This window comes from Phascolarctos cinereus, unplaced genomic scaffold, assembly GCF_003287225.1.
Source record: "Phascolarctos cinereus isolate Bilbo 61053 unplaced genomic scaffold, phaCin_HiC Scaffold_1;HRSCAF=81, whole genome shotgun sequence".
In the NCBI taxonomy this organism is placed as follows: Eukaryota; Metazoa; Chordata; class Mammalia; order Diprotodontia; family Phascolarctidae; genus Phascolarctos; species Phascolarctos cinereus.
The window spans coordinates 109,011,216-109,027,468 of NW_027555514.1; the positions used below are offsets into that span (position 1 = coordinate 109,011,216).

At 38.5% G+C, this 16,253-nt stretch overlaps 1 protein-coding gene across 8 annotated transcripts in view; it reads right to left on the reverse strand.

The window, feature by feature from the left end:
- Positions 1–5,091: 5,091 nt before the first annotated feature.
- The window catches only part of CALD1 (caldesmon 1), a 247,997-nt gene continuing 236,835 nt past the window's right edge, over positions 5,092–16,253 (reverse strand). For 7 of the 8 annotated variants that reach the window (XM_021002361.2, XM_021002363.2, XM_021002370.2 and 4 more), the window contains 3 exons: positions 15,803–15,898; positions 8,752–8,832; positions 5,092–7,504 (listed from right to left, as the gene is read on the reverse strand). In XM_021002361.2, coding sequence (XP_020858020.1) covers positions 7,496–7,504; positions 8,752–8,832; positions 15,803–15,898 — 186 coding nt within the window. In that variant the 3' untranslated portion in view covers positions 5,092–7,495. The remainder of the gene's footprint in view (positions 7,505–8,751; positions 8,833–15,802; positions 15,899–16,253) is intronic. The other variant, XM_021002364.2, reaches the window with a different exon arrangement.

The window sequence follows — 16,253 nt, forward strand, 5'->3', positions numbered from 1 at the left end:
GCTCTGTGATGATATTTACACAGTCTATTTGTTAAAGCTTGAATGTATTTATACTACTTCAAAGTGTTTAAAAAGATTTCAGCAGAGACTTTATAGTAAAAAAGTTTTCTAAAGAAGAATTCTGTGATCTCGCCCTTACTCGGGATTTCTGAAAAATAGACATTTCAAGTCCCCTCCACCTTGACATTTTCCTTGAGAAGTTTACCTTTCTCAGTCTAATTCCTGAGTTTAGCCTAACTCCTGTCCCTAACTTTTTCCTTCTCTTTATTACCTGGAGTGCAGGGTGCAAGCCAGAGCTCAGGTATAAGAAAAAGAAAATTGACCAGGACACTTTGTGTGAAATACTTTGTTATTTTGGGGCGCAGCAACACAAGCATAGTTGGAAGAGATGGATTTTCCTTGAACTTTCTCAGGCTTAGCCAATGAAAGCAATATTGAAATTTCACAAATATATATGAACTTACTGTGTCTTGGACACTTTTCCATTAAACAAATATATATAAGAGGTTATGTATTTAAACAGTTTGAATTGTATGGCCTTGGATGAGTAGGGAGACTGGATCAGAATTGCTGCATTGTCATAGAACTGAAGGGCTTAAGGTCCCCTAATTTAACCCCATTTAAAAATGAGGGAACAGACGTAGAGACATATAAGGTCATAAGATGGTGTGTACGGTGTTGCAATAGGAACAAGACTTAGAATAGAAAAAAAAACATAGCACTGTGATTAACATTTGGAGCAGGGTTAATTTGCTCCAAAAAAGGTCAACCCTCACATTTCTTCTTGGTTTTAAGTTTTTAAAATAGGAAGCTAAAACAGTTTCCTAAACTGTTTTGCAATGGTGTAAATAAAGATTCCTTGATAAAATATCATTTTGTTCATTTTTTTTAAACTCCACCTCTGTATAACTTTCTCAGATCAGCTGATAAAGCCACAGTTGATGGGGATGGAATTGCTGTGTCAAGCCACAGACCCCCCTTCCTTCTTCCAGGCTGGGATGGGTTAGGGAGGAAGACTTGTTGACAGGATCTGGCATCCTCAAAGAGGTGTAGGCAGAGGCAGAAAACTTAGTCCACCCTCTTCCTCCTAACATAGTCACATCACATACACACACACACACACACACACACACACACATACACACACACAAACTCTTGATCTCTCCAAAATTATAATGGAAAAACTGAAGAAGAGCAGCCACCTCAGCACCAACCTTAACTTTGTGGTTTACTCTTACCAAGACAGCAGTCTATTGTCTGAGTTGGAACTCTGGCTAATACACTCAGAGTTATGTGGTCTTGACCTCATAGCTTTTCATTTATGGATTCTGCTAATATATTTCAAATGCTAAAGTATTCTGTGGCTAAATTAGTCTGAATTACACTAGGCAAAGAATATAACAGATGGTTTTGTAAGGAAAGCGTTTCATTAAAAAGTCTGGCTTCTTCTGGATTAGAACTCAGAAAAGGAAATAGATTAGAGAGTACACGTTGAAACAAGCTGTATTAAAAGCAGCAATTTTATCCAACGTAGTTATGCCTTGCTTTATGTAATAGTGGGATGCCTGGGAAAGTTGCCTATAAATATGATTTCATAAATGGAATAATACTTTCCCAATAACTTATAATTTCTAACATCATTCAAACAAAAATTTTTTTGGTCCAAATACATACTTTTTTATAAGTACTTGTAGAGGTACTTTTCAAAATGATGTTCAATAGAAAATTCTAATTGCATAATAAATCAAGAACCATAGTACTCAAAGATGTTAAATATAGTAAGTACCACAGTCCCAGAAACTAGGCTTTGCCAATATGATAGGAGGAGAAATTTGTTTTCTACTTTTCATCCCATATACTTTCCTCCCATCCTCTGTTGAGATCAATGATCTTACCACAGCTGTAGGATAAACTGCAGAATGTACTTGCAAAAATAACAACAACGACAACAATAATATATGGTGGTGGTGGTGGTGGTGATGATTGATGATGATAAAAACAGGTGACGGTGATAAGTCATGCCTTCCAGGAAGTCAGGTTCACACTTGTAGCTACCTTTGACTTTATTTCCCCTTTAGTTTCTTTGCTTTTTTGGTGAATATATTACTTCTTACTTAATCCATCTACTCAGCAGTGTAACTACTGGACCAAAGGCAAGACAAAAAAAAGAAAATATAGAAAGATGGAATAGATGACCAAAGTGTAACACCAGAAAGAGAAATAAAACTTATTAGAGTCATTTTTTGAGCCTCCAGAGTGGGAATCAAGGGACTTCCGTTTAAATCCTGGTTTTAACTGTTACCAACTGTGTTACTTTAAGTCATTCCACCTTTTTGAGCCTCAGCTTCCTCCTTTATAAAATGGGGGCTATAATTCTGTTTGAATTGATTACAATCCTTCCATGATAAAATAGTGGCCCCTCTTCTTTTTTAGGAAGCTAGTAGGAGCAGTGGATAGAGTGATGGGATTCAGAGTCAGGAAGGCCTGAGTTCAAATTCTGTCTCAGTGACTTCCTAGCTCTGGGTGACCCTGAGCAAGTTGCTTAACTTCTCTCAACCTCAGTTTCCTCATCTATAAAATGCGAATACTAACACCTCCTTTACAAGGTTATTGTGTGAATCAATTAGATAACATGTAAAGTGCTTCGCAAACTTTAAAGCACCATAAAAACACTAGCTATTATTATGAAACATAGGTGCAGAACACCGAGACACACCATTTCAAATCTAGAAATGTTTTTTGAGTTTCTTTAAAAAAAACCCCACCAATAACAAAACCTTATATTTCTTTCCCAGCATTCTGGTAGTACAAATTCATATGGCCACAATTAAATAAAGTCATGGAGAGATTCCTGTGAGAGCCATCTGTCAAAATCTGTGCTATGTCTAGCTGCAGAATTGTAAGGACAGGCTTTATAAATATTGTACACTGCTTTAATTCTACTCCATGGTCATGGACTTACAAATCTTGTCTCAATCAAGCACTAATCTAATCTGAATTTGTCAGCAAAACTCTTTATTCTATATGGAAGCTCTTTTAAAATTTTGTTCTAGGTGGCATAAGATTATTAAAAACGATCATATTCTTTCCATTTGCATTGTTTTAGTTGTTAGGTATAGTTCTCCTGGTTCTGCTTACTTCACCTTGCCTCAGTCCCTATTAAGTCCCTAATAGGGTCTAAGTCAATCTAATTCCTGAGTTTAGCTTAACTCCTGTCCCTAACTTTTTCCTTCTCTTTATTACCTGGAGTGCATAGTGGCAAGCCAGAGCTCAGGGATAAGAAAAAGAAAATTGACCAGGACACTTTGTGTGGAATGACTATAAAGTGATAAGCCAACTATCTAGAAGCCACAAAAGACAATCAGCTATTACTTGGTTCACATTATATGCATGTCTTGCGATCAAATTTTTCATTTGCCTGAAATCTTTTTAGTCTTATACTTCCACAGCTTTTCTTCTTTTCTGATTAGCTTTCCCAAGTCCATGTTGATATGAATATACCCTTTCCCCTCAGAGTTTGATAAAGTTGCAGTTGCCAGTGGCGTGACAGTGGTTTATTGGATTCTAATAATCTTCTGGGCATGCTAGATAGGAAACTGTCCAGGATTCACAAATCCCGTATTTAAAACTCAGGTGCTGCCTGAGATTTCAAACAGAATTTAACAAGGTGCCATGTAAATAGGAAAAGAAAAATTCATTAAGAAACTTAACCTTTATAGGCTTCTAGCTCCAGTGCTGGAAGGTTATTAAGTCCAACCCATTCATTTTTCAAATGAGAAAACTGAGGTCCAGAAAATCACATAGGTAAGTATGTAGCAGGGCTAGAATTCAAATCCAGGTTCTCTGAGGCCATTCCTTCAGTCTTACTTCACTTCACAGGAACGAATGCCTAGTGCTGGGAAACACTCACTCAATATGTTTTTGTTGAGTAATGGTATTTTGACCCATTTTTCTGTTCTTAAAAAAATGTGGCTTGAAAAAAATCAGAAATCTTTCACATTTGAAATTGGGTGGGGAGGAGGGAAGAATTTTAAAGGTACCTCATACTTGTCCAGGGATATTCAAAAGGACACAGGGCACTTTTATTCTTCCATTAAATCCATACCAGGGTTCATTCCCCTCCTGGCTCAGTTTCTGAGTTGTCAGATGTCAATACTCCCACTCCCCACCTTTTGTCCACCTCCCTGGCTTTTCAGTTCCCTTTTGTACTTGACTTCCCCTATTAGAATGAAATCTTCTTAAGGACAGGGACCATCTTCCTTTTTTGTTTGTATTTGTAACCCCAGTGCTTAGCAAAGTCCTGCTACATGGTAAACACTCTTTTTTTCTATTTTTATTTTATTTATTTTCTATTTTTATTAACTTTTCATTTTATTTTTTAACATTCACTTCCACAAGATTTTGAGTTCCAAATTTTTTTCCCATCTCATCCCTCCCCCCACTCCAAGACAGCGTGCATTCTGAATACCCTTTCCCCTAATCTACCCTTCCCTTCTATCTCCTCCCCTTCTCCCCCCTTCTCACATCCCCTTCACCTTCTATTTTTCCTGTAGGGCAAGACAGATTTCTCTACCCCATTGCCTGTATATATCATCTCCCAGTTGCATGTGAAAACAATTTTTAACATTTGTTTTTAAAACTTTGGGTTCCAAATTTTCTCCCTTTCTCCTTCCCCCCCCCATCAAGAAAACAAGCAACTCTATACAGGTTATACATGTGTAGTCATGTAAAATACTTCTATGGTAGTCATGATGTGCAAAACTAACTATATTTCCCTTCATCCTATCCTGGCCCCTGGTTATTCTATTCTCTCTTTTGATCTTGTCCCTCCTCAGAAGTGTAAACACTTTTTAAAATGCTTGTTGACTTGCTACCTACTAAAGTATCATGTGTTATTCTCTAGCAAAGTTACCTGTAATGAAGAGTATTTTCAAAGCAAGAAATTATGTTAAAAGGAGAAACTGGGGCTTGCATTGAAATACATGTACCTCTCATATTAATCTTGTTTTTGAGGAAAAGCAATTACCCAATTATTGCAGCTGGCATACTTAATACTTAAAATAAAATAAAAAAACTCAACAACAAGGCAAAGACATTTAGAGATATTTCATTTATTGTGGATGCAGTTTCAGAATATATTGTTTGTATTGCAGCTATCAGTTGTCAATGAAAACTCCGAAGTGTTTATAAAATGGCAGATTCACAGAAAATGCTAGGCAACTTGCACTCTCACCTCTTAGAGTTAACAGATGCATTTGTCTTCTAACATGTAAACAACAAAACCATGTTTTTTTTGTTTTTTGTTTTTTTAAAGAAGATTAAAACAAAATAATGGAACAAAAATCCTACCCTAAACCATATCACAACTAATTATTGGAGCATAATTCAGCATTGATATACTGCATATTTTATTCTCAACTTTATCCCTGATAGGAAAATATTTATTTTAAGGGAGAGATTTAATTTAAATACTCAGCATCAAGTTAATTCAGGGTAGGTCTCTTTTTCACTCTTTCCACTCCATTTTTAAGGAAACAGGGGGAACTCAGGTGCTGCATGTAAATTCAAGCTCATTGTCTTATATCCTTCTATCCTATTTTTTAAAAATGGCAGAAGGTTATTTTAGAGTCTTGGATGTTGCTTTTTTTCCCCTGGTCTACTACCCTGACATACTGAGCTGTTTTTGGTTGAACCGGAAGGGATTAGATTCTGCTGCAGTCAGGGATCTCTATTTGTATTTATCTTGTATCTGCAGCCAACCCCACCTGGGAATGGGAAAAATTACAGATTTGAAAAGACAGCCTGTCAGGAGCTTGGAACTGAGCCTGGCTTACTCTGTTAAGTTAACTCAGAGGTGAGTGTGTCCATGTACTTTACCCAAATACATTGCTTTCCAATCAGGAACCATTTGCCAGAGTCCCATTTTTCTTCTATTAGGAAGAATAAACATTTGCTGTTTTAAGAAAGACTTTATGCTTTAATTATAAGTATATGTAAAAAGAGTGGTTGAGCAAAGGTTCTTGGGGACGTGGGGTGAGGATGTAAAAGTTTCCAAAACAGGAAATTCATACATATTTGTGAAATTTCAACTCACCTTCACTGGCTAAGAACTGAGAAAGTCTAAGGAAAACAACCTCATAGTTCGAACAAATTATTATTTTGTTAAGAGAAAATTATTAGGGCCCTAAGTACTCACACTTGTTAATTGTTCTTTAAAGCCCAGTTTTAGTTCAAGTTAGTCTTTATACACAAACCTGAGACCAATCTGCAAGAGTTTATAGGTTTTTTAAAAATCAATCTTATTATTATATAATTTTAGGGCTGGAAAGGACCTTATAGAACACATCCAACTTATAATGGGAACTCCACTTGTAAGAAGGAGTAAACCTTGAAAAGGATCCAGGGGGGCATACTTTAGTATAATTCACACTGTACTTAGAATTACCTTGAATTATGGTAGTTTATATAAATTAACTAATGTGTTTTATAGAAAACACTGACCTATGTTGGCTCCTCTAACTTTTCTTTTTTCATTACTTTTTTATCCCTTTTATCAAAGGTCATCTGACATTTAAAATTTTCAGATCTCCTGCCATGCTTCTAATGGCAATTGTGAAATATTAATATAGAAGTTGTGATTTTTTTAATTTTTAAAGCTGTGATATTGGCTACTTATGTAGGCTTATTACTAAATATAACATTCTAGCACATATTAAAGCATCCTACCATTAGTAGTGCTTGGCGCTAAATTTTGTAAAGCTATGTTTGTGTATACATGTATGCACACTCATACATACATATATATATTCTAAATTGCAGTCCCTGTTACTGTTTACTACCAAAGAAATCCATAAAACCACCAACCTTAAGAAATTAGTACCACTGTCAGCTAACATAAGAATCCAACTTAGATATTAACTTAACTAGAATGGAAAAAGTGATACTTTAGAAGTATAAAACAAACAAAAAAAGACAAATTAATGCTGCAGTATCTCAAATCTGACATGGGCAACTTACAGAAAATATTACAATTGTCAACTAAAATTATTTCTTCCATGCCTTATTCTAAAGTGCAGAAACAATGACTTCTGTATTCCAAAAGTAGCAACTGTTCATTTTTCTATGGATACTGCACACATTCCTTAGGCATTTTTCAACTTGAATGTATTTTGGTTGACTTCTGATGCAGCTAAAATTACTGTTCAGACATAGAGTTGTGACTCTCAGTAGAAAAGTCTATATTTCACAGCATGGGTTTCTTTAGAAATAGGCTCCTGTGCAAAGGCAGTACTTTTACCTTGAATGTCTCTAGATTGTGATTATTAAATACAGTGCTAATATACATGGGTTTAACTGGGATAATGCAAAATAAACCAAAAAAAAGAACCCACATTTTAGTAAATCAACATAAATATAAAACAGAACAATTGAGCACTTTTGAATTGAGCTGGTCCAGCGTCTTGAGCAGGTACCTAGTGTTCTTTCTCCAGCTGTCTCAAACCTGCTAAGAAAAAAGACCTTTAAAATGGTGAACCACAGCCTTACAACTAGGTGTTTATTCTCGACAAGAAAATAAACTTATAGATGGAGGGTGTGCAGTTTATGGCTTTGGTGCCATTGACTGGTACCTGAAATAATTGTTGGGTGGGCCTTCCTTCCATGTCTATGTTCCTAATTTTTTTTTAATCCCTATTGCTTATCATTCCTTTTTCTATTCTACTTTATTTTCTTCTTCTTTTCTTCCTTTCCCCATTTCTATTGCCCTAACTGATGGCACTCAAAGCCAGAACCTTTCTCTAGATCTAGGGTAGGCAATATGTATGCTGAAGGTGGTATAAAAGATGATTTTGAATCATTCTTAAGCAAAATGGTAGAGTTTGTTTTGGGCATCCTCCAGTCTCCCCTTTCAATCCTTGTCTCTTGCCTTTTGATCGAAAGCCCCACTCCTAAGGCCCTAATCACTCCACCCAAGCACCTCTACTACTTCTTGATTTCAGCTGACCATCAACTAACTGTGACTGAATTGTTAAATTACAATTGGGGATTGCAGTAACTGAAGTTGAAAGAGGAACTAATCTTGGTGGACAAGTCTCGAGGCCCCAGGTTCCCCACTCCTGTCTAACGTTTTTTACCTTAACCATTGGTTCATAATTTTGTTTCCCCTACTCTCCCCTCTACTGGACTTTATTATAGCAGAAATATGTGGGCTGACAAGTAGAAGTTGAATTAGCATACAGGGCAAGAGGTTAGGAGGAGAGAAGGATGCTTAATATATCCTTACTATGCACCCTAAGGAACCCTTTCTGCAATCTGAGAACCCCTAAAATATAGTCCAGGGTTTATCTCTGCAGAATGGGGACATCTTTTGGTCAAAATAACAGTGAGAAATAAACCTTCACTCTAGTCATTGGGTTTGAGGGTTCATCTTTTTGTAGCTTTAGAACCACCACAGGAAAATGAGTTGTTAGATGACCCTGAGTGACCCACAGCACCTATGGCATCAAAGCACTTTATTTTAGGTTCCTTTGTTTCAAAATCAATTTTTTGCCTTAGGAAAAACTTGCAAGGAACTAGCAACAACGTTGCTAATAGCAAAGAATGGTTTTTCATAAAAGCATAAATTCTTCTTGCCTATGCTGCCTGCTTTTCTATGTTCCTCTGCAGTCTGATCCTGGTATATTAGGGGAAAAACCAAAACAAAACTAGTCATGAAATGCAAGCTCTCCCATGACTGATTATCTAAGAAATTACCTTAGCAGGCGAAGTGACCTTATCCACAGATTGCTTTTCCCAGAGATTGCGCTTGCTTGATACATCACCTGGCCTTAAGTCCTGTTAAAAACAAACAGAGCAGCTCAGACCAAAGTTCATACTTTGGCCATGCCCATACCTCGTCTCCGAATTTGGTAGTTTTCAGTGATATAAAATGGGTATTTACTTGATAGTTTGTGGTAAAAATCCAGACTGCCCATTGACCCATCCCCAAACATCAGACTCACTGTTTCGAAGGGCTTTGTTTTCTGTTTTCCCATCATACAGATGTGGCCTTTGTCTTTTGGATAAAGCACCAGGCTAGAAATCAGAACATCTGGGTTCTAATCCTGACCTGATCACTGACTTCCTGTGTGACTTTGGGAAGTTGCTTAAACGATCTGCCTCAGTTTTTCTGAGGCAGACAGATAATATGGGGACATAAGAAGAAATCAAATAACTCAATTAACTTTTGACAATCTGTGTTTATGGAATAAAATATGGCAAGATTATCTAAAATAATTTACATATATATTTAGCATGCATTTCCCCCCAAAAGACTTATTTGAATTTTCCTTAAACCAATATTAAAAGCAGTTTATAGTCCCTGAGCCATCCTAATGGGGCAAAGAGCAAAAGTCAGAACAGGAGAAACAGGAAGATAAGCTAAAGATACACTAGATGGCATGGAGAAGAGGGTCTAGGAACACACATTTGCTATAGAAAATCCACAAGGTTGGATAATCCACATACGGATAATTGAGAATTTACTATAGAAATAAGAACCCAATAGACTTTAAGAAGGACACTGAACTTTATAATTATAACAATTGGTATATGTTGAACTAAGTGTGAATTTTGCTAAGAAAATAGTACATTTGTGCTAAACACAAATTTATTTTTCTTTTCAAAGCCTACCTAAATGTCTCTTGGTAAGAAAGTGCTTTTACAAAAAAAATATTTGCTTTAGTGAAACAGTGATATCTATCTTGACAAGCCCTTCTCATGCAGCAATGGGAGCTCTAAAAGAGTCAATTCTATTCCTGGGTGTCAGGTCAAATCAATTGTACTTCAAGAATTCAAGGATCATTGATTTCATTGGTGTAGGTGTTCCTTCCAACAATTCAGATATTGCCAATGAACCTTGTGCAAGTGTCCTAAATTCTCTCAACTCTGAGGCCCCTTTTGTCAAGATATTAGGAGACACCGTATTTTCCAGATCTAAGTCCCAGCAAGCAAGCTGCGCCCTGAGCTTGGCATGACAACAATCCATTGTGCTCACCCTCTGGATGATCTCACATAACTATTTTATTGCTTTGACCAGCATCAGGTATTCTCTGAGCTTGGACAAGCACTTGATAAAGTACCCAGGTCATGAAGCCCTGCTATGCATCAAACTTGTTTCACTGTTGCTGTTACCCTTCATTGCAGGGGTACAGCTCACTGCATAGCCATTGGCATAAATATTGAGGTCTTCCCACACTAAAGTAGGTCTCCCCCTCCCCCGGGGCTCTGGCACACATGTCCTTAATTGCAAGCTATTTCCCTCATTTTGAAACTAAATTTCTGTTTGATTCCTGACTCTCCTGTCTCCTCTCTTCGGCTTTGGGCATCCACAGGTTAGAGGCTGGTTCTGTCCACTTGACACTTTTCATCTCAAAACCAGTAATACTGGGACCCTGTGACTTAATAGATGGCCCTCGTGAGTTGCTGGGAGTCAAACACTTCAGTGATGAGTTTTTCCAAACTGTAGTAGGCTGAACTTTGGTCATCAGACATACAACCCATCTCTGGGTCTATACTTAACACCATCATGACTTAGTTAAGATCTGCCCAAGTTACAGTTTTGCAGATATAGCCTTCAAGAACTGACGTCACTTCTACGCCACTATGAATCATTAGACTAGGGAGAGGAAATAAATATTATTACCATGAAATGTGTTTCTAGGACTCACTGGTTGCACTATTCCAGACAGGTTAGACCTGGCTAAGGATCTCATTGGGTTTTTACATTTTAGCAACAGTACATGTCCCTGAATATCCAAGAAAGAACTACAACTATTTAATTTGGCAGTATCAAGCAACGAGTGCAATTGTTTCTGAAACAGTTTCCCCAGACCCTTTGCCAATCTGACAATGTAATTGTTGCCAAGTTGTCCTGAAGGCGTCTTTAGAGTTTTGGAAATTAGACTAAGTGACATGTTGATGCGAGGTTTGTACAAAGTGGCTTGCTTTAAGCTTGGGTGATTCATAGAAGGCTTGTCTTTCATACCAATGTTTTTCTGTCCTTAAATACTTTCTGTAAATCTTTCACTCACCAGAATCTTAAGTTATTTTCAGCTTACATTCTCAGTTTTTAAAGTACAGGTTGCCAATAGGTATATTTTAAGTCTGCTAAGGGCAATGGAAGGATATTTGTCAATGGCAACATTTTGGCAATTTGCCCATCATGTTACCAGATAACAATTACTGAAGCACAGAAAGAAGTTGGCATTTTTAAATCAAAGTGGAAATGTAAATGGATTTACCTGACCTGGCTTTACATTTTTAAAAGAAAGACTCACTCCTGAAGAGCAGAAGGAGAAATGAAGGCATCAGAAGCAGGTTTTCCAGTCAAGCAGAGATCAGAGAATGAAGAGGAAGAGTAGTCAGCTGAGAGGGTTTGTTGATTTTTTTTTTAAACAAAAAAGAGAGACAAGTTAGTGTTTTATTTGTTTTCTAATGAGAATTTGAGACATAAAGGAAAACCAAGACAACCAAAGCAGATATATTTAGAATGGTATTCCATTTGCAAAACTACATGACATTTGACACATTCTATCGAGAAGCAACAAGAGAAACACCCAAATGGGGAATCAAGTGGGTACTAGTTCAGATCTGGACAGATTTTAATTTTTTTTTTCCTGGCAGGGGAACCAATAATGACAGGTGTTGAACAAAATCTTTTAGAGAACTTTTAATTCTTACCAGATTAAAGGCTGGCATTAACATATTGTATCTAGAGCAGGGTAGTTTTGTGGAGCCCTTTTCTATCTTGGAATCTCTGGATTCATCCAAGGTTTAGCTAATGTATCAATTCAATTAATCAACAAACACTTAATTAGGCACTTACTAAGTGCCGAACACTGTGCTAAGGCACTGGAAATACAAATACAAAAGCGCGACAGTTGCTGCCTGCAAGGATCTTACACCTTCCATGGGAAGCCTTTCCTGATCCCCCTTTGTTTAGTTCTCTCTCTCTCTCTCTCTCTCTCTCTCTCTCTCTCTCTCTCTCTCTCTCTCTCTCTCTCTCTCCCTCTCTCCCCTCAAATATATAACAATCTGTTTATGTATTTTAGCTTTCCAACAGAATGTAAGCTCCTGGAGGGCAGATGCTGCCTTTTTTTTTTTTTTGTATTACCGGTACCTACCACAGTACTTTGCATAGAGTAGGTGCTTAATAAATATTGGATTGTATTGGATGTTTTCATGAAGGAAATTGCCTTATATTCTTATCAGACAATTTTTAGCAACAGGCTCTTTGTGTTTTTTTTCCTTCCTAATTGGGCTATTACTGGATGGGCATCAATTGAGGCATTATAATCTCTCTGAAAACTTAGCTTCATCTTTGCCCTTATCAGAATTCCTAGATGCACATGCCTCTGAATGCATACCCACGTAGCAGGAAGCATAAAAAGAGGTTATGGAACCAATCACCTATGTCCTAGGATCAAAATTCACCTATCAGTGTTTCCTGTTCACTAGGGGTGATCTTGCTCTCTGACCTCTGAAGATATGAGGATATAAAATAAATGTCTGACAATTAAAAATAAAATTTAATTTAAAATGAAAGAATTCATTCTGAGTTAAGGTATGGTAACAACTCCACAGAAACTGGGACATAGTCTCAAGGAGGGAAAGGACACTCGGAGGAGCTTAATTGAAATCTACCATTAGTACATGTGGGAGCTTGAGCAAACCACAACTTCTCTAGACCTTTGCTTTGTCATCTACAAAATGAGGAGGATTTAGACTAGATAATCTTTTAGATCCCTTCTAATTCTAAATCTGTGATCATTTGAACATGGGCAAGTCACTAATGGACTGAGATACAGAAGTGTGGTGAACTTGATTTACAGAGACTTCTTAAACCAGTGAAGTCACAGATGTTAGTTACCATGGCAACTTGGAGTGGCTCTCTGTTGGGGATGCAAATATCATTTTACATTCTGACACGGTACTCTATACAAGGGAGTAACTGGTTTCAACCTATCTTTCCTCTAATTATCAAGACAGAACATGACCAGCTTATCAATTTGATAATAATGGTAATACAGAAGAGTAGTAGCTTATATGTATAATATGCTGAGGCATGATTAGATGATCCTAGGCTAAGCTTTTGAGTAAAAATTTAGTGCTTCATATTAAATATTTTACTGGAATGAATACTCATTTCAGCAACACAAATGGCACCCCTTCTAAGACTTACTAGCCAAGCCACCCACCCTTCCTGAGTGGCTATGACCGAAAATTTCATCACCAGCCGATGGCCAGCTTTGTAGGTAGCAATGAGCCTCCTCAGACATCGACCAAGCTTCAGACAGAGTGAGTTTCTGAGTCTATACTCAAAGCATTTGTAGTTCAGTAGGAGTTGCCAGAGCCTAGACTCTGCTGGCATAGTCCTCAAGAAGCCAGGGTTACCTTCATGCTTTGATGAGACAACAGAAGACTAGGTATGAAGAAAACTTTCTTTGAATCCCATCTGGAAAGGTGCTAACATATGCTATCTTGGGCACAGAAGAGATCATACCATAGTAGGACCTCTCTCAGATCAGATTCTTACCTCAGATAAACCAGATAGATGTTTCTATTATGATCCCACTCAGCCATCACCAGGCAACCAGGGCTAGCCAACACAGACATCTTGCCATCTGTCCTGACACTGCCTATTTCCTTTTGCTGGGAATAACTACACGGAATTTCAGAGCCCTGACTTCCCCACCACTTCCCAAGGGGAGTTAATACATTTTTTTTAAGGGCTAGTTCTGAGAAAGATTTACTTGTATTAGAGGTTGAGTCAATCTTTGCCTCAGCCCTGTCTCTAGTGGGTCCCAGACCATGTTTAATATCACCTAGCCATCCACCAGAAAACCAACATCTATCCCGAGGTGAATGTCTTGTCATTTCCCCAGCTACCCATGTATATTCTATTCATTCTCACCCCCATCCCCACACCTAACACCCTGTTTTTCTTTTACTTCTTATTCAGAGACCAACAATCAAATCAGTATTACCATTGCGACCAGAAAGGGTATTACACTAGATTGCCACCGCTCTCTTGGTCTATGCATAATTCCCGAGACTAAAGAGGGACCAAAACTCACTTCTCTGGCCACCACTCATCCATATGTGCTATATTTGGGGCAGAATGTAAACTCCATGGCCAGGGAACATCTTACTTTTGTATTTCTATACTTAGAACCTTGGTCAGTGCCTGACCCATGATAGGTGCCTAGTAAATACTTGCTGATTAAAGATTTTAGATAGCTATGCCTGGGTTTATTATATAATCACTCCTACTCATGCGAGAGTGGGAAGGAGACTGGACCAGCTGACAAAGGCATCTCAATAATACTTGGAAGACATGATCTCTTGCTTTGATGCCTTTCCTTTCACATTCCTGAATTACATCCATACTACATTACATTAGGATGCTTGCTCAAAGTTCCAAAAAGGCCCCTAACTTAGTTCAATAGAAATTTTTTGCTCTAGGCCAAAATGCACCCTTAAGACAATCAGGTGGACGAAGGAGGACCTTTCCTTCTTCCCTCTCTCTGGCTAGGTCACTCACTTTTTGTCACTTAGAGCTCCCTGCAGTAGAGAATACAGTCTAGTGGGGAGAGCTAGATAAAGTGGGGAGAAAGGGAGCAGGGCAGGCAGGTGGCCAGGAAGGAGCCATGGGTGTAATTGTTGTGGGGGACAGGATCCTCTTCCTTTAACTAATTATTCTTTTTTGTTTTGTAACTAATTATTCTTGCCAACAAGATGCTAAACTTTGCTATTATTTTGTGTTACTATTATTTCCATTTTACAGATAAGGAGACTGAGGCAAACTGAGGTTAAGTGACTTACTCAGGGTCATACTGGCTGTGTGACCTTGAGCAAGGCATGCCATCTCTCTGGGCCTCAGTTTCCTTCTCAAGGGAACAGTACACTAAGGTCCTTCCCAGCTCTAAATTCTAGGAATCCCATTGATGGTGTATGGGCCCAAGCCTAGACCTTTGCCCCTTACCCCAAAAAGAATTTGGGTCCCATTCGTCTGCAAGCTGTAGGGAACCCCCCCCCCCCGGACTCTCGTTGAACTCTCCCACTTGGTCAAGGAAGTCCCTAGTGTTCATCTGAGGCTGTAATCAACTGGCCTTTCATTATGCTTATGCCCAGTCTCCCAATTCTCTGTTACCCTTAATTTAGCCCAGCCCTCTATTGTGGGTTACCTCCGGATGGCCCCCAGCCACTTCCCACCCTTGATCCTATCTAGACCCCATTCTACCTCCCAGTCACTTCCATCTAGATCCTCCCAGACTCCTCCTCCAGTCACTCCAAACTACTTGGCCACTCCTAGATCCCTCCCACAGTCTTTCGGTATATAAGGTCCATCTGGCCTCAATTAAGGAGCTCAGATTCTTAAAATCTAGCCGATGGCTGAGACTTGCTCAAGGCTGCTTGTCATTACGAGCATCACAAATGTTTCGATCCTTAAGAGTCTGGCCAATATGGTGGCTCTTTAATAAACCTTGTCTTTGGCTGAAAGAAGGCTTGGGTTGAATTCATTCGGGAGGACCTGCGTCTCTTGCTCTTGATATTTTGGGGTCCCAGCACCCCTGAACCTTAACACCATGACCAGTATCCCTAAGCCTGCAGCTGAGGTCCTTTGGTAACTGGTAACTTATTAGAAGAAAACAGGACCACTTTGTTTTTTCCTCTATCAAATAAAATTGTCTTCTTTTCCTCTAGCTTTCTGCTTAAAGGAGAAAGTGTAAGGAAATCCACAGAAACTTGTAGCTACACTTACAGAAGGTTTAGGAGCAGGTGACTTGTTGCCTTCTGGAGTTTTAGTTAGCCATTCATTGATGCGGCTGGAAACCCCCACTTTCAAGCCAGCAGTTTCCTGTGAAAGAAGGTTAAGCGTACAGAATGTAAGATACTTAAAATGGTCATAACCTTGGTTTCTGGAGAAGAGAGACATTCTTTTTTCAGGAGTCACATGTAGTTCCAGACTCTTCAGGACTGACTCTAGAACCACTGAGAAGGGGACAGGAGGAAGGGGGGAGGGGAGAAAGAGAGAGAAAGACACAGAGAGAGAGACAGAGACAGAGAGACAGAGATACACTGGCTGCTGCAGATATGTAGGGAAGCTGGGCCCTTAACATATCCCTGATTTGCTGCTTGCCTTCCCAGGGACTTTGTGGAATTGCCTTTTCAATGAGATCTGAGGACTTTCTCCACCTATCTGCAGTCATGAC